Here is a 26,892-nt window from a genome sequence, read left to right on the forward strand (position 1 = left end):
AGATCTACTTGAAGGAAGAGTTTAAACTGGCTGGCTTAATGAGCTTTAGGTGCTCTTGAGTGAAGAGGAAGAAGTCACCGTACTCTGTTGTCATGCAGTCTAGAGTGTTTCAAGCCTCTGACTGTGTGAATATTCCCTGAAGCTTGTTAACATTCATACGTACGCACATGCAAATAATATGCAGTGTGCAGTGTTAGGCTCTTCATTTTTGTCATTGCCAAGGGCACGAGAATGCTGCTGTGACTGCCTCCAATAACTCCTAATTTATTGGAAGTTGTCATCACCGCACACAATGACTCCCTTTGTTTACTCCAGCGACTATGTAAATGAAGTGGCAAACGCTTCATCTAATTTTTGTTTTCTGTACTTTTAAGTTTGTGTTGTGTTGACAGTGAACGTGTGTGTTTTCAGACGGTGTTTCCCGCGCCGGATCCGCTCTCTTCAATGAGCTGAGGAACGCAGTGTTCGGGAAAGTGGCTCAGAGCTCCATCAGGAGGATAGCCAAGAACGTCTTTCTCCATCTTCATAACCTGGATCTGGGTTTCCATCTGAGCAGGCAGACGGGAGCGCTGTCCAAAGCGATTGACCGTGGCACTCGAGGAATCAGCTTTGTGCTCAGCGCACTGGTCTTTAACCTGGGGCCAACGCTTTTTGAAATGATGCTTGTCAGCGGCATTTTGGTAAGTCATAGTGATATACTCATACTCGTATGTTTATTACTAAGGGTGAAACGGATCATAGTGGATCTCTGATCCTTACGGACCAGGCCCCGCGGTTCAGCACGCATGTGATTTGCGGAATAATTGTGAAATTGAACCGTCATAGAGTGGAAGTTTCTCATTTGTACGTGTTCTGTTTTGCCACACAATCAAGCGATTTTAAGCCATTCCAGTGCAAGAAGGGATCTCAATTCTGTACTCAAATTCTGCTTTCTGTGCACACACACTCACACACACACAGAGGCGCATTTCAGACACTGCGAACACCAAAATGATTTCTCTTGAACAGACACGTACACACAGAATTATGTCAACTATCATTCTGTTAAATGCAGTCAGTTATGCCCTAAGTGAACGAAACAAGCTGAGAGAGAAATTGGATGTGTATCATTATACTGAACATGTGCATTCAGTCTTAAACAGCAGCCTATAAAGACCTATTTCATTAATGTTGTTAAACCAACAAAACACAGCCTAAACAAAGATTATTCTGTATTTATACAATTTATACTAGGCAGTGTTATTTTACACTTAATTATTACATTACTAGGGCCCTATGATTTTCACGATGTGGAGAATGCGAATGTAATCACGGAATCCCATTATAAAAATGGAAATACTGTAAAAAGTGGAATATCACGGAATTTGCCAAATTTAGGATAAATAAATCAAAAGAAGGTCAGTATACTTAAATCAAAATGGACTGTTGTCTGTATTAAGCCACAAAAATACTATTTAAACATTAATCCTGCATGTTCTGCGTGTTTCTGTGTGAATGAATGGTGCAGACGTGCAGTTTCGTTTACTGCACACATGCTGAAGCGTGTGATGGTCGGGTGTTTTCAGCCTCTGCTGCTTCAATATATGAGTACATGAACATATTCTCTAGAACTGCCCTGAGAGTCCCTTCATGAGCACTTTACCGCTTCTTTTGAGAAAAACTACCATCATGAACAAACAGAAACTTAAAGGTCTTCACAGCAACCTGTCAAAATAAAAGTTTGGTTTAACTTAAACTATGACAGAAATATATTACATAATGCAGTGATAGTACTACTACTAATAAAATTATTATTAAAACATTATTTTAAGGAATATTTGACAGAAAAAGAAATTAAACAGAATTTATTTAGGACTACCAGAAAAATGTAAATACACAACACAGTATTTCTGAAAAAGAAAAAAAAAAAAAAATAATAATAATAATAATAATAATAATAATTATTATTATTATTATTTGATTTTAATTAATTAGACATGCCACAAAAACAGTTAACCTATCAAAATGAACCACGTAACATATTTAGTAAAGGCGTATCAATTCACATTCTCTGCCAGTCCTGTGTAAACTGCGGCACGCAAAGCTATTTGTTTATTTATTTATTTAATATTGTGAGACGGCGGAGCACAACAACACCGTCTAAAGTACTGGAGCTGCTCACTTAACTGATCTTACTCCTCTCAGTCTGCTCAGTCTTGGTGATGTCAGTGCCCTAAACCATGTTATAACGGACTATTTCACATCCAGAGATGAAGGATCGGATGATGAAGTTACTAAAGAGGAGGAGTCAGATGACAGTCTGTTTTATGCACAGTGCGCGAACAGTTGCGCTCGCTTTTACTACAAAGTAGGCTGCATTACTCGTGCTATCTGAAAATAAAATGGGTGATCAAAAGTTCGGAGACTATGCACATGATAAACATTAGTCTGTATAGCAGTATAGCTCTCCTAACTTGACGGACAGCTCTTGTTAAACCCGTATCGTGAAAGGGAAAGTCGTCTCACTTTAAAGCAGTTTTTCTCAAAATTCCATTCCTTAAAATCACCGCTATCAGCCAACTTAAGATAGCCATAACTTTGGTTACGTTCAAGCTATGAAAAAAATAAAAAACGTTTTGGAAAGGGCTTGAACCACCCAGCTTTCATATGATATCAGAACCTAAAAAAGGTGAAATTTCACCATGTGTTGGGTTTTCCTAGATCACATCATATATATGTAGGCTGGTAATTGAAAAGAACTTGCCCCACCCCAGACCTACGTGGGTCATCTGACATTTCATATAGTTGATTAATGACATATATGAAGCAGGGCAACAACTCACTGCGTCATGGAGCCTAGAGAACATAGTTAGAATGTCCCTCAAATTCAAGATATGGGGCAAAAATGCCCCTGTTTGAGTTTTTATTTCATATTTACATCATATAGTTAATGAGCAATAGGCTAAGTGCAACATTACACAAGTGCAATTGTGATACTGATCTTATACAACAGTTCAGTATTGTTATTTTATACATAATGTTGTCTGTTTTGCTCAGTTTTGCCAACAAAAATATAAAGACAGCAGAACTGTTAGTCTCTGAGCAACACAAAGCGGCATTTTATTTCTTAATGCACGTTTTGATCGAATTGGGTGAACCATTTGCCACGTTTAACAATTGGTCATAGGCGCGTTGGATTTGAAGCTGCACAGTCCGATCGGTTTATGACTTCAAAGTACTGCGAGAGTGATTAAAAAGCATAAGGAGCCATCTGCTCTCTATAGCTCTTGCGGTACATTGATGTCACACACCGATCGGTCTGATGGTGATGATCCGCTTCAAGTCGCACAAGCCGAACGAACCAATGGACCATTCATAAAGAAGCATTTTCTTCACTCCTTAATGAATCAGCCATTTGAACCAATCAGATGAATGAATAAATGACTTGATGACTTAATCATAAAACATTTACCACCACCTACTGGCAGTTTTAGTTTATTATGTAGAGTATAATTTCATTAAAGAATAGTTTCATATTTCCATAGTAATAATAATACAGTTAATAAAATAAATTATTGAAGTTATATTTCACCTCCCCAAAAATGACAATTGTGTCATAATTTATTCACCCTCATGGTCCAAAAGAGTATATGTAATACATTTTATCAAACAAAATATTTCTTGCTAAAGCTACTTTTTGTAATGTCTGTTTGATTTATATATATTTATATTTATTTATTTATTTAGTTTTATTTATTTATTTAATTTAATTTAATTTAATTTAATTTAATTTTTTATTTTATTATTTTATTTTTTTTATTTATTTTTTATCATTAAAACAGATTCTAGAAAAATTCAAATAGGAAAAGAGGAATCCAGAAAAAATCTAATGGAAAAAATGGAATTTGGAGGGGAAAAAAGTAAAAAAGATTTCTGAATTTTTGTTCCTGAATACTGTTGTCAGACCTTATTTTATTTGTGACTTTGTAAAAAAAAAAATGTATTTACCTACGTTTTTGTTTTTTTGTTTGTTTGTTTGTTTGTTTGTTTTAACTGACTGTTCACTGTAATCATGTTTAAACTTTCTTAGTTAGTTTTTGCTGTGGTATCAAAGTACTTATAGTGTGCTGCAAGTAATAAATAGAAAAAAGGTAACATTGATATAATTTTTTTTCTTTTCTTGCTGATCCAAAAAATGATCAGAACCATGGCTCAGACTCAGTAATATGACCCAAATTGTGAGTTTTGTGACCTGTTGAACCGCAATTAAAGCCACTATTTTACTACAGATAAGTGCTGCTCTTGGGCACAGCATAAAGAGTGCCAAAACCCCCATTTAACTGTGGCAAAATCACGTTAAAGCTGCAGTCGCATTAGTGAAATTGCAGCAAAATTTTGCCAGCAAAAGTAGGTCTCTTCTCAATAACATAGAGATGTAAGAGCACCACTCGCACACAATTTGCTTTCAAACCAAGCAGTCTTTTCGTTGCTCGATCTGGCAAATTCATGTGACCAACTTGAAAATGAGCGAAACTTGTGTGGGGAAGATTTTTGCCCTCATGTAAAACTCCTGATCATGCAGATCACTGCACATTAAAGCATGGCCGGGAGTGATTTGTTGATTTTATAATACAACAGCAGTAGAGATGTAACGATTACCATTTTGACGATAAATCATGATAAAATTCCCCACGGTTAGTATTACCATTTCATATTTTAATTATCATTAAAACCGTATTCGATTACTGTGATTTGAACTGAAGATAAATACTGTACAGCATAAAGCAGTTTTAAGTAACAGTCTCATTTGCGCACGGCACGCAAAGTAGTTTCATTTTGTGTGAGAAAACGGCGGATGTTTTAAAAGCGAGCTAACTGCTAAAGGCATAGGCACCGATCCCTGAGCACCCACGGAAAAACACAAGATAGCCTCCATCCATTTTTACCAATAAGAAATGGATTGCAGCTTTTACGACTTAATTCTCATTTACATTCTTCATTTGAAGCAGTTTTTGGTGTTATTTTGATAGCAAATGCAAAGAGTGCATTATTGTAACACGAGAGGGTGCCAGCACGAATCTCTCGGATTGCAGCGGGCTTGCTCTCCCAAATAAATAGTGATCATGGCTCTGCGCTCCCTCAGATATTACGTGTGCGCCCTCAAACTGTCTTTTTTCTGAATAAGTGCTTATTGTAAACAGGTATTTATTAAATCATTTTATTTAGTGAAGCGCAACCCTCGTAGAAAGAATGTGCGTCTTATTTGGTAACTAATGTATTTGCAGTCATAAATCGGAGTTATACAAATGAAATGAATATATGAATGTACCTCTGAAGGTTCTGACTATCTTCAGAAAAGATTCAGTGGCATTTTGTTTTTATCTTCACTGCATGTAATATCTAAAGAATTGTTCTTAATCGCAATAAAGCTTTATCCATGGAGTTCACAGGTAACAGCTGTAATTTATCTTTTCCATAAGTGCCATCTAGTGTCATACAGTGGATTTACAGATACTTACATTTACATTTAGCTTGTGTGCCGTTTTTTCTGGCCAATAACAGACTGAGTTTGCATTCCCTGCTGTAGCATAAATTTTGACCAGTTGATGAAAAACAAGCTTATGTGGATTCTACACATTTAGACAATTCAGATAAGTTATCTAGATTTATGGAGCAGATAAAATGCATATAATCATTTATTAATCCGTTATCATTCTGACTTAACCCTTTTCTTTATTTTAAGGCTGAAATGTGAGGTTTATGAAATCTTTTCAAAGCTTTATTTGATCATTTTGGCTACATTAAACATTTGAACATGCTATTAGTTAAACTTTTGTGAGTCATGTTGTCATTTAAAATCCGGACATCGTTGGTACTGTTATTGTTTAATGATTATGCAAACAAAAAGTCATTTTATTTGTTGTTTGTTGATTTTAAATATAAAACTTGAAGTGGTTTATGTGTCAGTACTTTTTGAACTTTTCCAGCATATTTAAACAATACCGTGATATTTCTGATAACCGTGATCATTTTGGTCACTATAATGTGATTGAAATTTTCATATATAATCTCATTCAGCAATAAGATAAAAAATAACAGTGTTTAATAAGTGCATTGTATTGTTGTTGCTGATGATCATAGTGATAACATTAATAATAATAATAATAATAATACAATTTAAAATGTAAAATTAAAAATAAAATTTGTCCTGCAAGCAAATAGCAATTTTTTTTTAATCAGCTGATAAATGGTCAGCATTTGACAGTGGTCTCAAATAAGTTTTATCCAACAAAATATTGATTCAAATCTGTTTTATAAATGTCATTTTGTGATAGTTGCAGTTTATGAGTCTTTAAAACAGAGTTGTTGTTTTTGTTGGAGATAATCAGCATGACAGGCGTTTCACTGGCTGTGCTATGAATGTGGCATAAAACACTCTGAGTTTGTGTTAACAAGCACACTGTCTGTACATGCAACAACAGATGCTAAGATACAGTCAAATACAGATTTTATGGTGATTATGCGGTGTCGTTTTCTCAGGATCTTCCTGTACTAAATTAGTAATATCTGGAAATTACTATTGCTTTTGTTGACATTCACCAGAGCATGTATACGTAACATAGCTGTGAATCTATAGAATAAAAGTCATTCTTTATTCTCCAGGTTAATGTGAGACATTGCTATTAAAATGACACTCTTGAGTATAACACATCATTAACCCTGCATTTTCAAGAATACAGCTAAAATCTCCTGAAGTCACATGATCGATTTGTGTAAGGAGTGGAATGTTAAAAGTTATTTATTCACTAATAATCAATGAAGTGTTCACTTGAGATGCAGGTGAGCTCATACAGAGACTTGATTTAACCTGACGTCTGCAGTATTCCTCACATTACACACAGATCATGAAAGGCACATGCAATCAAAGTTCAGCTCACAGAGTTAAACTGATGTGCAGTATGTAGTCAGAGGCCTCTCTCTCAGTGAAATACAATGACAAGTGAAATGTTAATAGCAGAAACATTATTAGTTTTGTATTGTGCTGACATGCCTAATATTCACCTCTGCAGGCTGATTAATCCAAATCCTTTCATGATGGCAGAAACATTAGCTCCAACAGCACATTTCTTCATTTGACACACTTCATTAGATGGTGAAAATGCAGAGTAAAATGAAAATGAGTGCGGATTATGAAGATAGATGATGCAGCTCATCTGTGCAGACTCAGTCCATGTCATGTATATGAAGACGTGTTGCTCTTCCGGTTGCTCACAGCTGTTTTGTTGTTTCTCTGCAGTATTATAAATGTGGAGGTCAGTTTGCTCTGGTCACTCTGGGGACGCTCTCAGCGTACACCGCTTTCACTATTGCTGTTACACAGTGGAGGTACTGTATGCTTCTGTCATTGTTTGTTGCATTGAAATCTGCATTGATCACTGCTGTTTTAATCACCCGTCTGTGTCTTTGATCAGGACGCGGTTCAGGATCGAGATGAATAAGGCGGATAATGAGGCTGGAAACGCTGCTATCGATTCTCTCCTCAATTATGAAACTGTTAAGGTGAGTCACATGATCAACTGCATTGCCATTGCAACATTTGCAACATGCCTGAGAGAAATCTACACTTCTTTGTTGTTTTGTGTTTGTTTGTTTTCTAGCAACAAACACTAAAGTATAGAAGCCTGTTTGAATATAAATTAAAAAGGTAATCGCAACCTATCTCACAATTCTGCACAGTTCTGACTTCTTTTCTCAGAATTGTGAGTTATCCAGCATTTATGACTTCTTTTTTTTCCTCACAATTGCAAATTACTATAGTTCAATTCTCACTTTGTAAGTCGCAAATGTGAGTTTATATAATGCAATTCTGAGGGGAAAAAAGTCACAATTCTGAGGGAAAAAAGCCAGAATTGTGAGATTAAGAAGTTGCAATTACGTTTTTATTTTTTTTATTCAGTGGCAGAAAGGCTTCTGTACTAAAGGGATAGTTCATCCAAAAATGAAAATTCCGTCGTAATTAAAGCCCAAAGTATACTTCACTTTTTACTAGAGCTGCCCCATAATAGTCAGCTAACCATTAGTCAATGATTAGAGGCTTGGTCAACCCAAAAAAAACAAAAAAACAATCAATCCACAGTAAGTGGCAAAGTCACACAGTCCATGACACGGATCATTAACGGCTGGTCTATGTGGTAATACAGTATATCAGGAGGACATCCAAACACTTGCATATCATTCATTGACCTCAGATATGGCTTATCTAAAATATGTAAGTAGTAGCAAATTTACATGGCCATTCAATATAATGTTAACCTAGAAAAATGTGCACTATTGAAGTGTGTGGAGTGTGGATAGTAGCACACTCACTGCATTACAGATGGAGGCGCTGGTGCAGTCATTTGCTCTTAAAATACTTCATTTTTGATCATACAGATACAAGTAATACATCTTTCGAATATGTATACTCTGTTTATTTGTGTGCACTCACAATAAAAACAAAATGTTGTGCTTTTGTAAAATAAAGTAAACAGGATGCACTTTCTGCCGTCTCGTCTCTTTGAACTTGAGAGCAAACTTCGAAACTCTAGGTATACTCGACTTACAGACATGAAAAATATGTCTCTAGAGAGAGAAATGTCTGCTTTTAAATGAATGGATTCCAATAAAAAACATGAAATATGCATAAAGGGTCATTACTGCAGAGTGTCGCCGACTTCATCTCTTAAGCCGAAAATAAAGAAAGCCCTAGTTTATCAATACATTATTAAAACATTAATGCAGTCTCCTTGCTGTTTTTCTCTGACGCATTTATATTTATTAAAGCTGCCGGTGCGCTGTGGCAAGCTTTATGTGTGCGCTTGAGCATTTATTAGTCTATGTAGGTTATTAAATACTCATTATTATGATTTATATGGTTTATTCTTAAACTTGCAACTAATAGTCGACTAATGCTTACTGGTCGACCAGAAAAATCTTTAGTCGAGGGCAGCCCTACTTTTTACACATACACGGAGGACATTGTACAGTGCGTATGACGCAAATTTTGTCATCACAGCAGTACGTGCACCACCCAATTTTGTACCCGCACGTACTTTGTATGCACAGGTCGCACATGCACATTGAAGTTATTTTTGTAATCAGTTATTTCACAACGTGGCAACACTGTCCCGGGCTGTTGTTTCACAGTAGAAACGAAACTAAAGAGATGGAACGACAACACCAAAATAGTGGAGACTGTAACAACAACAGACATTCACATTGACAAGTGCTTGTGAGCAATATACAGTACAATACAATAAAATCAGTTGATGCAATGCCAGCATTTGACAGTGACTTCAGATTCATTTTACCCAACAAAACATTGAGTCAAATCTTTTTTATAAATTTCATTTGGAAGTTGTTTCTGTTTTGGAGTCTTGCTGTTTTTTCTGGAGATAATCAGCAGGACAAGCCTTTCACTGTCTGTGTTCTGAATGTGACTGAAACACTATGAGATGCACTACAAACAAAAAAAAACCCAAATCTGTTCAACAGTTGATCAAATTGAGATCAGTTGCGTTCACACACCGTTCAGGTATTTATGGCAGTGACAACTGCATTTTAGAACTGAACGCACACAAATCAGGAATCACAACCTCATTTTTGGCAAAATTCTGCTGTATGAATGGAACCACAAAATGTATCTTACAAGGTAACAGCTCTGCTCTGGCTACAGGTTTTGTATAATTTCACACTAGAATACAGCACTCTAAATTTTGAACTTCCAAAATGCGGCTTCAGACGATCCCAGCCGAGGAAGAAGGGTCTTATCTAGCGTAACGATTGGTTATTTTCATAAAAAAATAATACAGTCTATATGCTTTTTAATGCCAAACGCTCGTCTTGTCTTGCTCTGCCTTGTCTTGCTCTGTTTTTGTTCCGGTTCATGTCAGTTAGGGTATGTCGAAACACTCCCATCTCATGTTCCTCCTTAACTTCAAATTGTCCTATATTGCTTTTTTATCTTTTTTGTTAAGGGTGTTTGATCTTCTTTGCATGTTCACTTTGTAAAGACTGGGTCGGTACTTCTACAGCGATGTAGGATGATTTTGAAATAATTTTTGAAGTTGAGGGAGAAAATACGATTGAAGTTTTTCGACCTACCCTAACTGTCTTGAGTCAGAATACACAGAGTTCAGGGAGAGAAAGACAAGAGGAGCGTTTAAGATTAAAAAGTATTTAAATTGTATTATTTTTATGAAAATAACCAACCGCTTCGCTAGATAAGACCCTTCTTCATCGGCTGGGATCGTTTACAACCGCATTTGGGATTGTTTGAAGCTGCATTTAAACTGCATTTTGGAAGTTCAAACTGGAGAAATGCAGAAATGTCTTTCTCAAAAAACATAATTTCTTTACGACTGAAGAAAGAAAGACATGAACATATTGGATGACAAGGGGGTGAGTACATTATATGTGAATCTTTGTTTTGGAAGTGGACTTCTCCTTTAATATACTAGTTTTGTACTGTATTGCAAATTAATGTTGGGCATCTGTTTTTGTGCAGGTTGTGGAACTCTGTGTTTGTTTTTGTAAATGTAGTCATATAACAGTGTGCTGATCAGTGAAATGTGCTGTGTCAGGAATCCTTCAGGCACCTTTGCAGATTGTTTACATTTAAATGTCTTATTGCCTAACAAGCTGTTGTGCTCAGTTTCTTTCCCTCGGATCCTCTGCCCTTCAGTTCAGTCTGTTTTGCGTTCTTGTTAAAAGCAGATGTATTTTGCACCAAGCTTTGTTTCCTGTTTCTGGTGTCAGCGCCTGTGGATTTAGTATGACTTTAAGCCGGTGTGTGCATGCATAATGAGATCTCCACCCACTCCAGATCCGTTACACTAGCTCATAAACCCCCGTATCTGTCTGTTTCTCTCTAAACACACTTGCTGACAGTGCTAGGCTCATCTTTAAAGCGGCCTCACTCACAAAACAATCCTCCAAACATTTCACTTCCTCTGATAATTGGCACAGGAGTCTTTGCTGAGTTTGATGAGCTCTAATGAAATGTTCAGAGTGTCATGACAGTGCAGGAGAGCTGTCTGTTATGTGTTAATAAAGGTGCTGAGATTATCATACTACTAACTTTCTCAATGGCACCATGAAATATCAGCAGCACGACATTATGGCATATACAGTGCCAGTCAAAAGTTAGGGATCAGTACGATTTTTAAAGTTTTTATTATTATTATTATTTTGTCTTACACTTATCAAGGCTTTATTTATTTGATCAGAAATACATAAAAACTATAATACTGTGAAATATTACAATTTAATTGAATGGAATTCTAGTTTAATGTTTTAAAATATAATTTACTTCTGTAATGCAAAGCTGAATTTTCAGCATCATTACTGCAGTCTTCAGTGTCACATGATCCTTTAGAAATCATTCTAATATCATGATTTATCAATGTTGAAAATAGTTGTGCTGTTCTTTTTAACTTTTTATTCATCAAAGAATCCTGAAAAAAAAAAAATCTAATTAAGGCACAACTGTTTCCAATATTGCTAATAAATCAGCATATTAGAATGATTTCTGAAGGATCATAGTTTGTGCTGGTATTTATATAGAATATATAAATATGATATTTATATAGTTAAAGCACAATTATGAGTGTGATGCTGTTGTTATAAAAGATTCAATAAACAAAAAAGTTAGTATTCATTATGTTTGTTTTTAGATACTTTTTTATGTGACTTTGCTATTTTTGTTCATGTAAAAATCAAGCATTGCTTTTTTATGTTGTTAGGCCAAATTTATGGCCATATATTAACATTTTTGGAAAGGCATATTGCTCAATTTATAATCATATGTTCTTCATCTTGATTGCTCTTCTGCTCTTCATAGTCCTGTCACTGTCCTCCACATAACCAACAGTGGCTGTTTATCGCCACACCACTATTTGTCACATTTCAGAGCTAATTAATTGTGGCGCACTTCTGTTTCAGAGCCGTGCGGCTCTCCGTGCAGCTGTCTTCACTCCCATCATTCTCTCTGCTGAATAGTCTCAGATGTTTGAGCCGCTCAATATCATCTTTGAGCCTGTGAAGGCGTTAGCCTTTGGTTTGTTCAGCTGCTGCTGTTTTGAGAGATGCGATTGTAGCTTTAATGACATCTGGATATGTGATTGAGGCATCACCAGCATGGTCGCATGTGGCACTGCTTGTCGCATGCTTGATTTCACTTCCCAGAGACCTTTAACTAGCTATAAGAAGACTGACACTTAAAGTGTTTTTTTGTTCAATGGTATTGTCCTGCTGTTTCTTGTAATACAGGGTTTCCGCGGGTTTTAAAGTCTTTAAAAGTCTTAAATCGTTTTCCGTGAATTAAGGCCTTGAAAAGGTCTTAAATCGGAGCTGCATGTCTTAAATTCATATTATCATGGTATTAATTTTTGTGAGGGATTGTTAAAGTGAAGTGAAAGCGTAATTTCTGTGCTACGTGGCTTAGGTCACTAAATATTCATTAAACAATAAGTGGTAGATGGCGGTGTGTGCTGCTTTATCTGTCAGTCACCTGAAGAAGAACTTGTCGTTTTGATTTTTTTTTTTTTTTTTTTTTTTTTTTTTATAGTTAGACAAATCATTTAGTTCAGTTAGAGAACAAACAGTAGAATTAAAACTAAACGCGGCTGCTCAATGCAGTGTGCCGAACGACAGTCGCATCACAGATCACCATGAAGAGAGTGAGTCGAGCTGACTGACAAGAAGAGAGAGGTGAGAAATACAGGACTATGGCAGAAGAGTTTCAAAACGAAATGCAAAAGCGCCTGTTTTAAAAATATTTTGAATTTTGAAAAGCCTGTTGACTTCTGCTGTTTATCTAAGGTGATAGTGGAAGTTTCATATTTATATAGTTCCACAGTGTTTGCTGATTTTTATTTATTTAAACTGTAATTTTTTTTTTATGTATATTACATCAAGGTGCCATGCTACCAAGGTTTCTTATTCATTTTGCTAATAAACGTTTCTTATTTATTTGGTTACACAGTGTTTACTGATTTTCAGTTTTGTATACCTATTTAAACTTTGTGTAAGTTATTGTTTTATATTAGGCATATAACATGGTGTATGTTTATTTATTTTGTTAATAAAAGTTTGTTACATTTACATTATTGCCGCTAATGTAAATGTGAAAGTAAAATGCGCAGGATGCTTTTACAAGCTACTTAAAACCGATGGAAAGTGAAGAAAAGAGGGAAAACTCAAACGAACTAAAGACAAACAATTGCTAGATGCTGAATTGCTGCAAATTTGAAAGTGAAAGTAAAACTTAAACTATACTTAGGGAACATGTTGCTGTGTTGTTTTCCCTTTGATTTTTTTGTTTGTTTGTTTGTTGTTTTACCTTGGCATGTAAATGCCATTCTGTATGTACTCACCTTCAAGTTGTATCAAACCTGTATGAGTTGATGTATGAGTAACAGTTGCTGGTTCCCTTTGACCTCTATGGTATGAAAAAAATACAATGAAAGTCAATGGGGACCAGAAACTCTTTGGTTGCCAGCATTCCTAAAAATGTCATCTTTTGTGTTGAACAGAAGAAAGAATCTTGAACATCTTATCGAAGGTCTCGTTCATGTTTCTAAATGTTCAAAGTCATCGTCATGACCTTCCTTTATTAGTTGTTTTTAACCAGATCTTTTCATGTTTCTCTCTCTTTCAGTATTTCAACAATGAGAAGTATGAGGCCGAGCGTTATGATGGTTTTCTGAAGGTGTACGAGTCGTCGTCTCTGAAGACCACTACTACTCTGGCCATGCTCAACTTTGGTCAGAGCGCCATCTTCAGCGTCGGCCTCACCGCTATCATGGTGCTGGCGAGCAAAGGCATAATGGCAGGTGAAAATCAGTGCTATGTCACATTTTCATCAGTAATTACACTAAATAGCTGTAGGGCTATACTGAATCTCTTACGTTAATGGGGTCAAATTTTAGACCTCCTTGTAAGCTTTTTTTTCCTTTTAGATTTCTCATTACAATGTGCCTCAGCAACATGCAGTGACACGCTGATATAATTAGATATAAATGTGGTCAGGAAATTCAGTCCAGCCAGTAAAAGCAGGTGTAAAAGTCTCAGCTGACTCATGCAGTGATCTGTGAATGCCACGTGTAAACGGGGTCTCAACACATTCTGTTAGGGCTGGGAAATAAATTTTATCATATAAAGTAGGGGTGTCATAATAGACCTCAGTTGACAATAATTCTGATATTGTTCAAAGGAAAAGAAAAAAGAAATGTTATCACGTTAATTAGGAGTGTTGCAGCATACTGGTATTGACAATTCCCATGATTTTTTTGAAATGAAAAGTACACAGCGCTAAACATGTTACTGTTTATTAGAAACTCTTTATTAACTTTTACTTACAGGCATCCAGCTAATGTTGCAGCTGAATAAAATGCAGCAAAATGTTTTGACTGAAACATAAAGAGAATTAACACATCATTGTGACAAGATATGCTCTATCTGTGTTCTTAAAGTCATCTCAGGTATTTTTCATAAGGGTAATGTATATTTATAGTGCAATGCTAATTGATAATATAGAATACTGTACTATATTATTTCTGCCTCATTCTGTGATGATAAGCCACGTCAGATCAAAAAATGAAGTTATTTCGAACACTCAACTAACGCTGTGATCCGAGTTGGGAGTAAAAATAGGTTATTCTCATAAATTGTTATACTTTGGTGTAGTGATGGGAGAAACGACTGGGCTCTAGACTCACACTTCCCACTGGTCGCTCTTTTGCGACTTACTTTGTCAGTTAGTCACACAAGCACATCATTTGGTTGCAATTTTCTTTTTTTTCGTAGTTTATAGTTACATGGTGATGAAAGTGGTTAACACTGAACCTGTTCTTTTTCATCAGTAGTATTATTTTTAATTTGAATTTCGTGGACAAGAGTTCCTTCTTGGGATGTTATAAACCAGGCTTTGGATTTCGCTTTTGAGTTTGTGATCTTGTCTCTTTTTATAAGAAAAGATAATTGTCTGTTTTGCTTACGTCTATGGACCTTTCACTTTTTAAAACTAAAATTAAAACAAAATATGGATTCATTGTTATTCTTAATTAAAAAGCACAACAACAGTAAAACAGTAATCTAGACAATCTAGTGTAAATTACGTTAATTAACAAAAACGAGTAAGATGAGGTATGGCATACACCACATGCTGTATCTAATAAATTACAGAACGTTTAACAAACACTGAGGAATCAAAAAAAAAAAAAAAAAATTAAAAGCCTCCATAGCGTAATGTGAGTTAAACAGCAAAGATGTCAAGTTTTTCAAAATGAAAAAAAAAAAAAAAAAAAGTTAAACTAAACTGGCTGTCGTTTTTTTTTTTTTTTGTTGTTGTTTTTGTTTGTTTGTTTTTTTTTTGTTTTTTTTTTTTGTTTTTTTTTCTTTTCCCCACAGGAATACCAAAATGTTCACCTTCTCTGGTTTAAGAAGTGACAACTAAACACTTTTTACTTTACTGGTTGCAGTCTACAGCCCTGTAATGAACCTTTTCAAAGCTTTTAATCAATTAAATGATTCATGGGTTTTAAATAGCTTAAAACACCACTTAAAAATGTATTTATTACAATATTGCACGATAATCGTGTAGTGAAAAATCTGATACTGTGATGTCTCAATAATGTCGATGACAACCTCTAACGGCACAAACAGCTTGTCAGTACATGTCGCTAATAAGCATGAACACATGAACTTCAGAGCTGCTCTGAGAGTCACTTCAGCAGCTTTATGCTGTTTTATTTGAGAGAGACTACTGTCAAACACACTGAAATGGAAAGATTTCCATCAAAATAAAAGTTTGTTTTAACTTGAGCTAAATGTACTTCTCAAAGTATAACATTATTGGGTCAATATCACCATAGAGTGCCTTTCAACCTTCACAATACTCAAATTTTGGTCTTAATTTCCCATTCGCTTTATGTCATGTCATAAATTGTAAACACTCACATACTATAGAAACATATTTAGCTGAGCTCCCACATTTTTATTTTTTTTTTATAAAAATGGACTATTATTCAGAGCATAAACCGTAAGATATGTCCACCTTGTCATGGACACATTTATTACTGTTGAATATATTTTCATTGCAATATTAAACAAATTAAAAATACAAAAAAGATTTTAAGGAAATCATGCATTTTTAAAGAAACATACAAATCGGCTGATTCCCCAACAGGACAGGGTGAGACAACCATTCAAGGGACATGGACAAACTTCTTTTTTTATTAAATAAAAATATCGTTTTTATTACCAAATGATCAGTACACCCAAAATGAGTAATCTCTTAATTAACAAAATATTAATAGGAGAACAAAATGTAAAAATTGTATGATTTGGTTATATTCTACTCTCATTCAAATGTAATGAGCAGTGAATGGGACATGGCAAAATAACACACATCCTCCTACGCAAAACTTAAAACAAATCTAGAAAATGTATCTAAAGAGCCAAGTAATGCCTTTGTTATGAATATACAAACTTAGCCTGACATAACACACCCTTTCACAGTCATTTTTACGTTAAGTTATCATGGCAAATTAGTTATTTATGAACAGGACACCAAAAGGCACCCTATAGTGATATTGATATTGAGTGCTGTTGTGCAATACCATATTTGACAAAAATGTATAAATACAATAATTTGTTTTAAATGTAATGTTATATTTTCATTTGATTACATCAGTTCATTTCACTAGACACCATTTGTGATGATACATCTCTATTAAATCATAAAATACAGAATCCATTAAAAAATTATCAGGGCCCTAAATTAAAAGGTCACATACTCTGTGGAGTTTAATTGTGAACAAACATGTGAAAAGCATTTCCTCTGGTAAATGAGTAGTGTGATGAATATCGCCCAGCCCTACATTCTGTGTACTTTGGCTTCTTTTCGCTGCAGGCACCATGACAGTGGGTGATCTAGTGATGGTGAACGGGCTGCTTTTTTCCAGCTCTCTATGCCGCTCAACTTCCTGGGCACCGTGTACAGAGAGACCCGGCAGGCCCTCATAGACATGAACACGCTCTTCACTCTGCTCAGCGTCGACACCAAAATAAAGGTGCGTCAGGCCTTTACTGGGGCAGATTTAAGTATAGAGTTATTTTAATGTGAAAAGAATACCTGTGAATGGTGTTGTATTATTCGCTCCAGCCGTTCTGAAATGTCAGAGCTTTTTAAAATGCGTGACGAGCTTCCTTTCAGAGTTGAATATTACAAATTGAAGCATTAAAGCATGTCATTTGTCGTCGTATTTGTTTTAAATCCAAAAGCATTTGAGTGTTTTCTGTCTTTCGTAGCGTCAGTGGGGGAGGTTGATGAATCTCATTCTTCGTTTGGCTAATTTCGTATGCAGCCTGTAATTACCGTGAATAAAATCTGTCCGATTGTTCGCAGTGATCAGTAATGGTTTTCACCGCATGACAGCGCTGCCCATCAAGCCATTATTGTGAGACCCTAATTTGATTTCTCAAATAACGCATCTGTGTGTAGAATTAGTGTAAAAGTACGGAGCGCTATTGTTTTGACGACGACCGTTACAACGGATCGTCTGCGAAATATGTTTGAGAAAAGCCATTTTTCTGTTCCGAGCTTCAAAATGTAAATTTCAGTGTTTTTTATAACCTTTGTGTCCTGAAGGAGAAAGAAATGGCCCCGCCGCTGCTCGTTACACCCCAGGAAGCCACCATCAGGTTTGAGGATGTGTATTTTGAGTACTTGGAGGGACAAAAGGTGCTTAACGGGGTTTCCTTTGAAGTACCTGCAGGGAAAAAGGTGGCCATTGTTGGTGGCAGTGGATCTGGGTAAGTGCTCCAGGAAAGACATACTTATGTTATATTACCTTCAGGTTTCACTGAACTTGGCACAATAGGGTTTAAATTTGAGCTCCGTTACTTAGAAATATAGCAGTAAAGGCAAAAATTCTTTGAAGTGAGAACTATTAGATGTGTGGGATTATTACCATTTAACACTGCGATTGTTACTTCATTTGAGCCCTGTTTACAGCAAAATAGGAAGACAGGTAAATAATCTCATTCCAGTGTTGAAAGCATTTGTCAAGCTCAACCGTTTAACCATGTTATCAAAGCTTTTGCAAAGTTAATAAACGTTTTACTTTCATTTGTAGGAAATACGTTTATCAGAAACTGTAAACCAACATTTTAAGGCACTGATTTCTTAAAAACATATATTCATTGCTGAAAATAACTTTTGAGTCATTCCAAATTTCAAAAAAACTTTCAAATTTTAGATTTTGTCAATATCATTTTTTCTAAAGAAGATACATGTGTATAGTGATGAAAATATTAAATGTCCTGGGTGTAAATCAAAGATTTGCTAAAGTCAACAGATTTTACTGACAGATCTACCAGTGCTTTCTGAAGTCTTTTTACCTTCTTGTAATTTGCCTCCGAATCTACCCCCCTCTACAAAATAGTGGATTACCCAGTAACTATACAGGGGTTGGACAATGAAACTGAAACACTGGCCAATATAGTGTTGGAGGTTTCATGGCTGTATTTGCACAGCCTGGTGGCCAGTATTCACTGATTGCACATTTACACCAGTAAGAGCAGAGCGTGAAAGGTTGACTATGCATCAAACATTACACCCTGAAGGTGCATTATCATCCGGATACATGGCACCACCAGTACACACAGCAAGACTGGTGACAGTGGTTTGATGAACATGAAAGTGAAGTTGAACATCTCCCATGGCCTGCACAGTCACCAGATCTGAATATTATTTAGCCACTGAGCCAAAACTCAGTATCTCCTCCTAGAGCTTCAAAGCTACAACCACCAAACTCGGATCAGACCTTCAGACTGGTCTGCTGTATAATTTCTAACTTATCCAGCTTACGGTTTTTCGAAAACCATACTATAAAAACCACTTAAAATCCTATAGACTTTCATTGAGGGGGTGAAAACTTTTATACAAAGAGACCTATGGTGCGTCTAGGCTGTTTATTTCTATGGCAAAGCTTAACAACTCCCTACTGAAAAAAACAGCTAAAACCAGCCTAAGCTGAATGGCTGCTTTGGCTGGTCTCCCAGGCTGGTTTTAAAGTGGTTTTTGCCATTTTTTTTAGCTGGCCAAGCTTGGAGACCTGCTAAAAGACCAGCCAAGGTTAAACCAGCTATTTTCAGCTTAAACCAGCTAAGACTAGACATCCAGCCTAGGCTGGTTTTAGCTGTTTTTTTTTTTTTTTTTTTTACTGAATGAACAGGTTTTCGCTGGTTTAAACATGCCAATCATGCTAGCAACATGCTAATACCATGTTAATTATTCTAGAAACATGCTAGCAGCATGCTAGTAACATGCTACTAACTTGCTAACCATGTTAGAAACATGCTACTAACTTGTTAATCATGCTAGCAACATTCTAGCAACTTTTTAATCATACTAACAACATGGTAGTAACTTGTTAATCATGCTAACAACATTGTGCCTACTGAAAGGAAAACAATAGACACCATCACAAAAATTTGTAATGGTTTTACTGGTTATAATGGGACTTGTGTTGGACCCTGTTGGTCTCTACTGGTAATTGGTCACCTTCCATTGGTGGCTTGTTAAAACCCATAAACCGAAAAAATATGTCCCAATTATGCCAGATATGCTAATTGTGTTAACAACATGCTAGTAATATGCTAATCATTTCAGTAGCAACATGCTACCCAGATAGCACACGTACGTCTGCAAGTTGTCTGTTAAAGATCTCTTGATCTGGAAAGCATCTGCTGTGTACAAACGTCTGGCAGACGTCTGTAAGATGTCAGTTTTACATACATTCTAAATCATAAAAATCTTAAAGACATCTAATAGACGTCTATTTGACATCTGATAGGAAAAGTCCAATAGATGCATTGCAGAGTCTTGCAGATGTAAATGCAGACATCAAATAGACGTTTCAGAGATGTACGTGTGCTATCAGGGTAGTAACTTGTTAATCCTGCTAACATTCCAGTAACTTGCTCATCATGCTAATCATGCTAACAACATGCTAGTAACTTGCTAATCATGCTTAAATGCTTGTAACATGCTAATCATGCTAACAACATGCTAGTAACTTGTTAATCATGCTTAAATGCTTGTAACATGCTAATCATGCTAACAACATGCTAGTAACTTGATAATCATTCTAACAACAAGCTAGTAACATGATAATCATGCTAGCAACATGCTACTAACATGCTAATCATGTTAGAAACATGTTGGCAACATGCTAGTAACTTGTTAATCATGCTAGAATCATGCTAACAACATTGTAATCAGCATATAAATGCAAGCAACAAGCTAATCATGCTAAAACACGTTAAATTATGTAAGTAATGTGTTAAATATGCTAGCAACATCAACTTTCATACTTTTACAACTGCTTCAAACTTTAAGGCTAGGCTTTCTCAAGCCAACTCAAAGTTTGTTCTCAAACTTTACTCATCTAGTTCATATAGGTATTTCTTTCACCAGATATAAAAAAAGTGCTGCAGCCTCTGGTTGAGTTGTCGTGGAATGAATGTATTATACACATTGTATTACACATTTTGCGTTGTATTAAAGTTTCCAGACCTAAATTATATTGACAGCATAAGTCTGTCTGATGCTCATGAAATAATGATTTTTATATTAATCTTCAGATCTCGTGACAATGAGCCTTTGTTGAAATAGAAATAGAATAGAATAGAATATTGAACTTAACGGTGCTTAAAGATTATAATTATTTATTTTATTAATTTTTTGTTTTTTTTTTTTTTTAGAAAGAGCACAATTGTCCGATTGCTCTTTCGTTTCTACGAGCCACAGCAGGGCAACATCTACATCGCCGGCCAGAGCATTCGTGATGTTAGTTTGGAGAGCCTGAGGAAAGCTGTGGGCGTCGTACCGCAGGTGAGGGTTTGCGTATCATCAGATGTAATTAACACCTCCTTAGGGAACATTTTTTGATTTTCTTACTTTTTTTAAAATAAATATCTTATTATAAACTAGCAGTAAGGTACCATGGGAACCATAATCAGACTTAATTTGAGGCTATAAATGACTTGTATGGCATGTTGGTTAAGAATCACATGTAAATGTAATTTCAGGACGCCGTGCTTTTCCACAATACCATATTTTACAATCTGCTGTATGGTAACATCAACGCCACAGCAGAGGACATCTACCGTGTGGCCAGACTAGCTGGAATCCATGATGCCATTCTCAAAATGCCTCATGGATATGACACGCAGGTCGGAGAACGAGGACTGAAGCTCTCAGGTACAAACCTTTGTCTCATGAGTATTTCTGAAGGAAGTGAATGTCTGGTGAAGAACGCCTTTGCTTTAAAAGAATAGGTTGTTTTCTTCTTGAGTGATCTAGTGCGGGGTTTTCTTGTGATAGGTGGAGAAAAGCAGCGTGTGGCCATCGCACGGGCCATCCTTAAGAACCCTCCCATTTTGCTGTATGACGAGGCCACGTCTTCACTAGACTCAATCACTGAAGAGGTGAGAGCCTTGGACTTGTGTATCTATGAAATAATCAATAATAGGTATGAAATGGGCAAGAAACACACAATTGCACAGTACTCTCTGTCTGTAGCCGGCTATACACGTGAAAACACAAGCTGAGAGTTTGCTGTCACGTTTTATATCACAGCATTTTTAAAGCTGCATCACATTCACAAACCAGTCTGTGTTCAAATGCACCATTCGAATCATTGAAATTGGACCACATAATTTGTTGTTGTTAAAATTAAACGACTGGCACCCATTTTTAATCTTGACACTATCTTGAGATCATCTTCAGAAGATGGTACACACAGCCAGAAATAACCTAATTAATTTATGCATTGATCTGTGCATGTATGTGACATTGTGAAGTCTCATTCATTTTTGCAGTTTTAGTTTTTAGGAACAGCAAAGAAATTTGAGTTCTAAAAAAAAACAAACCTTTTTTTAAGTGCACCAAACTCTTGAAAGATCAAGTTAAATTTGCTTCCTCGTGAAATTTTGAAATTTTGCTGTTAATTTACTCATCCTCAGGCCATCCAAGATGTAGGTGACTTTTTTCTTTGGTTTTTTAGCTGAAGCTGTGGTCCTTGGTGATTCATAAAATGCAAGTCAGCAGCTACCAACATTTGAGTCAAAAATAAAAAATAAATACCCGTGGCTCGTGACAATATATTGAGGTCTTATGTAGCAAAACGATTGGTCTGTGAAAGAAACTGAATATTATTACCTGTAAATCTGGAGTCTCGACACTGGGGAAATTGATTCTTTTCTGCGAACCAGTGTTAATTTTGACAGCAAATTTTGATTTAGTTTTTTTATTCATAGTCTTTTGACAAAAATGCCATTTAGTTTTAGTAGTATTTTAGTCATCTGAATTGTTTTAGTTTTAGTCAACTAAATATCATAAGATTAAAGTAAGATTGAAGTAAATCTACAGTAAATTTAGTCGGTTAAAGTCTTATGGGTTTAGTTACAGTGTAATGCATTTATTAAACTTTCTCTAAAATTTCCAAGCTCATTACATAGGTTTGATATTAAAGGGGTCCTATTATGCTTTTTTCACTTTAGTCAGTGTGTGGTGTGTATCTTTGGGCATAAAAAAGATCTACAAAGTTACAGATCTCAAAGTCCACTCCAAAAGGAGATATTTTCAAGAAAATCCCTTTTCAAGAACTGCAACGAATGGCTCATTTGGACTACGGTGTTTTCCGCATGCAATGATGTCACAACGCGATCCATTAGAATATCATTAAATTAAATTCTGCCCACGGAAATTCAAATTGTTGGGGGATGTGTAGAGATGAGGTGGGGGATTACCCTAACGATGCAGCGCGGAGAACCGCTTCAACGAGCCGCAGCACGGCGGGGGTATAAACAAGCATTGATTCAGAGCTGTCACGCACCGCAGACTTGTGCAGTATAGGGGGTCGAAACACATGCCGAAGCCACAATCTACTTTGGTGGCCGCGTCGGAGCCATAACGCGCCGCAGGTGTGTGCAGTGTGTGGTAAGAGATTTATTCATCATACAGTGTAGATAACGCTAGCTTCACTTATAACGCGGGTGTTTTTTAAAATGCATAAACTTGCACAAGACTAGGCTAATCAGTGATGATGGTCTTTGATAATGTTAGCCTGCTTTTAGCCTTATGCTGGAGCTGGTTTCAGGCAATGAAACTAAGTATGTAAATAATTAAATACATTAGCACGATAATATTGTGTATTGGCGATCTCACAGGCTGATGATAGGACCCAACACTACTGTAGCATATTATTTACTCACCCTCCATGCATCCTAGGTGTATATACCATATTCTTTGTTCTTTCAAACGGACATATTTGTTTATATAAATAAATTTAGATTCATCTTTATTAGGGCTGCTAAAGTGATCAGTCAAGAGCAGTGAGTGATTTTTCACCTTTCTTTTGTTGCTTGATTAACATCAGTGACTCGGTAATAGCATCTAAATTAGGCTCCTGTCCTTTTAAACCCAGAAACACAGATGCAATCTACTGATACACATCCGATATTCCTTGCGTTCACTTAAAACGCGATCGACTGTGTTTACACGTATACTCATCAAAACATAATTTTGTGTGTATTTCTTTGTTCATGCGACGCGAAAGAGTACTTGTGCGCTGCTTCGGTGTGTGCTAGGGATACAGTTAGTCCACAGTTCCTCGGTTTGATTAAAACGTACCTTGGTTTTTAACCACGGTTTTCGGTTCGGTTCGGTTTTGAAAGCTTGCCACATCAGAGTGTCTTTTTGCATCTAATTAACAACAAAATACTTCTGTAAACCTCTGTACACTGGAAAAAGCGTGTATTAAATAAAAGGCTTATCATTGCACTTCATTAGAATGGAAGATGCTCTGCGTGTGTTGCTTTTTCAGATACAAGCGGGTAAGCGTTTCCTCATCTCAGCACGTGAAATTGCGGGCACACACAGCAAATTTCGAGAGAAGTAAAACAAGGAAATTATTTAAATGCAAAACCAAAAAACGCAATTCACAAGCGCGTATTGAACCGTGGATGTCGTACCGAATGGTTCGATATTATATTGAGTATGGTGACATCTCTAGTGTGTGCGCTCGTAAACCGGACCGAATTGAGTTCTTTCGCGTTGTCAAATTTATCCATGTCTGCTCTTCTCTTACTCCCGTTTTATGCATTTTATGAGATGTGCAGCAAATGTATGCTAGCTTATGTGCTGCCGGATAAATCAATAGGCTGTGACACAGTTAAGATGTACGTATTGAACCTCCTAACCCTAAGCAGATTCGTTCTGAATGAATCTCTTCTCAAATAATCCTTCTCTAGCATTTTCGTCTCATTTTTATTAGTTGATGAAATGTCAATAGATTTTCGTCATAGTTTTTGTCTTATGTTTTAGTTTGTCTCGTTTTTCCTCTGTGAAAAAATGAACACTGCTGCCAACTGGTTCTTTTGGGCAGTTTGTTTTAATGAACTGATTCAATTTACTAGTTCGTTTACGTAGTCATGCAATGACATATATGTAATTACATTATGAAAGTACCCAATAATTATATGAAACAGATGTTTTACGTATCTGAAGGAAATTAAGTGCTTAGTTCATATATTCAGCATATCAGCGGCTCATCGGTCTTCAGTCCGAGTTGGAACTGTTTCCTCAGTTCAGTGACTGTTGGAGGAAATGAAGCGCTGAATGAGTTACAAAAACCAGCATCAAAGTGTCATAGTTTTGCAAACCAGACATCACTCTGGACCGTCTGCCTGAGATTGTGGATTACAGTTAATAATGTTCAGTTTATTGCACAAGACCAATCGTTTCGCTTCATAAGACCTCAATAGGCGCTTTTGCACCGCATAGTTCTAAGAACTCAGTTCCTCAACTAGCCAGCATGGTGCTTCATAGAGAATCAATTTCCCCCTCAGGCCATTTTCCTCGTTGCATTCACATCGGCAGCAGGAACTCTGAAGTGGCCGATAGTGACACCTTTATTCACGGCATTTACAAACATAAAAAAAACGGTGAAAGGAGGACACTGTGATCAGTGCCGTTTTTGTTGTGTGTCGTGGGTTTCACGATTGAATGTAAACACACAGTTTACATGATTGAAAGAAGACTAAGTCTCCTGTGACAACTTGCAGTGTAACATATCATCGAGGCTGAAAAAAGAACACAACGCTGCAGAGAACAGATAGCTAAATGCCATTATTATTGCTGTTTTCCTTGTTCGTTGAGTAGATATTTTTACACAGGTTTTTTAAAAATGCCGGATAGTGGTTATGTATGCTCTTTGCCAATCAGCGTACACTTGCGTCACTGGTAATTGTTATAGAACTGTTTTAGACCCTACTAATTTAGTTCCCCCAAACGGAGTACATTCCTCATGCCAAAAAGTGTGAAATTCCGCCAGCAGTTCTAGGAACTCTGAAAAGGTTCCTCCGGTGCGAAAGCCTCTAATATATCATCAGAAGTGCAGGTATTAATTGTATTCTCCCTGATATGCTTTTTTGTTTTGACTCAAATGTTGGTAGCTGCTGCCTTGCATTTTATGAATCAGCAAGGACCACGGTTTCCCCTAAAAATGTTCTTTACTGTCCTTCTGAAGAAAAAAGTCATCTACAAGTTGGATGACCTGAGGGTGAGTAAATTAAAAGCAAATTTTAATTTGGGGGTGAATTATCCCTTTATCCCAGCCAGTCAGATTAGAGGTTGCCAGATTGAGAAGGTTTTTGCTCTTTTTGTGTGCTAAAAGACTAAACCTCTTTGGTGTATCTGCTTAGTTTTTGAACTTTTTAGCAGTATAGATCTTACCACCAGCACTAACAGATCTTTAAACATTGAATTTCTGCTCAATGCTGCTGGTTTTCCCCTGTTGCTTTGAGAACGCTTTTCATTTGATATTTACACTAAGCTTTTTCATTTTCACAAGGCTTTATGCCTTATTATAGCCAAGAAAGTGTTTGCTCTGTTGGCTTTTGACTGTGTTTTAATGTATCTTATTGTCATCAGGTCTTCATATAAATCCTGTCAATCATATCAGTGCTTGTTATTGCAGGAAAACGTTGCTGTCATGAGGCAGACGGCTTCTTAATGAAACATCTCAAAAGCTTTTTCAGCCTTGCAGATTCATTCAGAGGAGAAAGGATAAAAGAGAAACAACGCTTTTCAAACACAGTATGATTTTTGTTTGTCTCATTTTCTTTCCAGAATATTCTGACTTCCATGAAGGAGATGGTGAGGGACAGAACATCTGTCTTTATTGCACACCGGCTGTCCACCATTGTGGATGCAGATGAGATTATTGTACTAAATCAGGTAAGCCTGTGTGAAACCAGTAAATGTGTGTGACGGGTGCTGGAACATCCAGAAATCACGTTTTAGAAGCCAATTCGCAGTCTTCTTGAGAAAGAATATCACCTTAAACGCCAAATGAAGATTGATTTCAACATTTTGCAGTACATTCAATGCTGAAGCTACTGTGTTACTCCCAAATCAAAGTTCAAGCAATTTTAAACATTGACCCCAGTGGCTGCTGACCTTTTGAGGGTAGCCAGTGATTACTGATGAGTTTATAATGATCACCTAAATAGCGAGATGCAAGAAGAAGGTGGGGCTGAACAACGTTGGAAAAAAATGTGTTGCTATTTATTTATTTAATAAATAATAATATAATATATGTTATATGGCAATATGAAAAGAAAGTTGAATGGTCAAATTTGGCTAAAATGGCTAAAAGCATCAGCGCATATGCCGGCAACCCACCAAAATAAAAGCTTGCTGATTTTAGGTTTAAGAATTCATATATAAAGGAAAAAAAGAAAAAAAAAATGAAAATGTAAATATTAGTATTGAATTTTCTAAGTGTATTGTAAAATAAT

At 36.2% G+C, this 26,892-nt stretch overlaps 1 protein-coding gene across 1 annotated transcript in view; it reads left to right on the top strand.

Annotated features, from left to right (window-relative positions):
* The window catches only part of abcb7 (ATP-binding cassette, sub-family B (MDR/TAP), member 7), a 67,764-nt gene that overhangs the window by 25,817 nt on the left and 15,055 nt on the right, over positions 1-26,892 (top strand). Inside the window, 11 exon segments of the mRNA XM_051128162.1 lie at positions 412-680; positions 7,277-7,365; positions 7,452-7,539; positions 13,679-13,853; positions 16,934-16,977; positions 16,980-17,093; positions 17,672-17,835; positions 20,791-20,920; positions 21,118-21,289; positions 21,413-21,516; positions 26,222-26,329. Of these exon segments, the coding sequence (XP_050984119.1) occupies positions 412-680; positions 7,277-7,365; positions 7,452-7,539; positions 13,679-13,853; positions 16,934-16,977; positions 16,980-17,093; positions 17,672-17,835; positions 20,791-20,920; positions 21,118-21,289; positions 21,413-21,516; positions 26,222-26,329 (1,457 nt within the window).

The sequence above is a fragment of the Labeo rohita genome, chromosome 14 (assembly GCF_022985175.1).
Source record: "Labeo rohita strain BAU-BD-2019 chromosome 14, IGBB_LRoh.1.0, whole genome shotgun sequence".
In the NCBI taxonomy this organism is placed as follows: domain Eukaryota; kingdom Metazoa; phylum Chordata; class Actinopteri; order Cypriniformes; family Cyprinidae; genus Labeo; species Labeo rohita.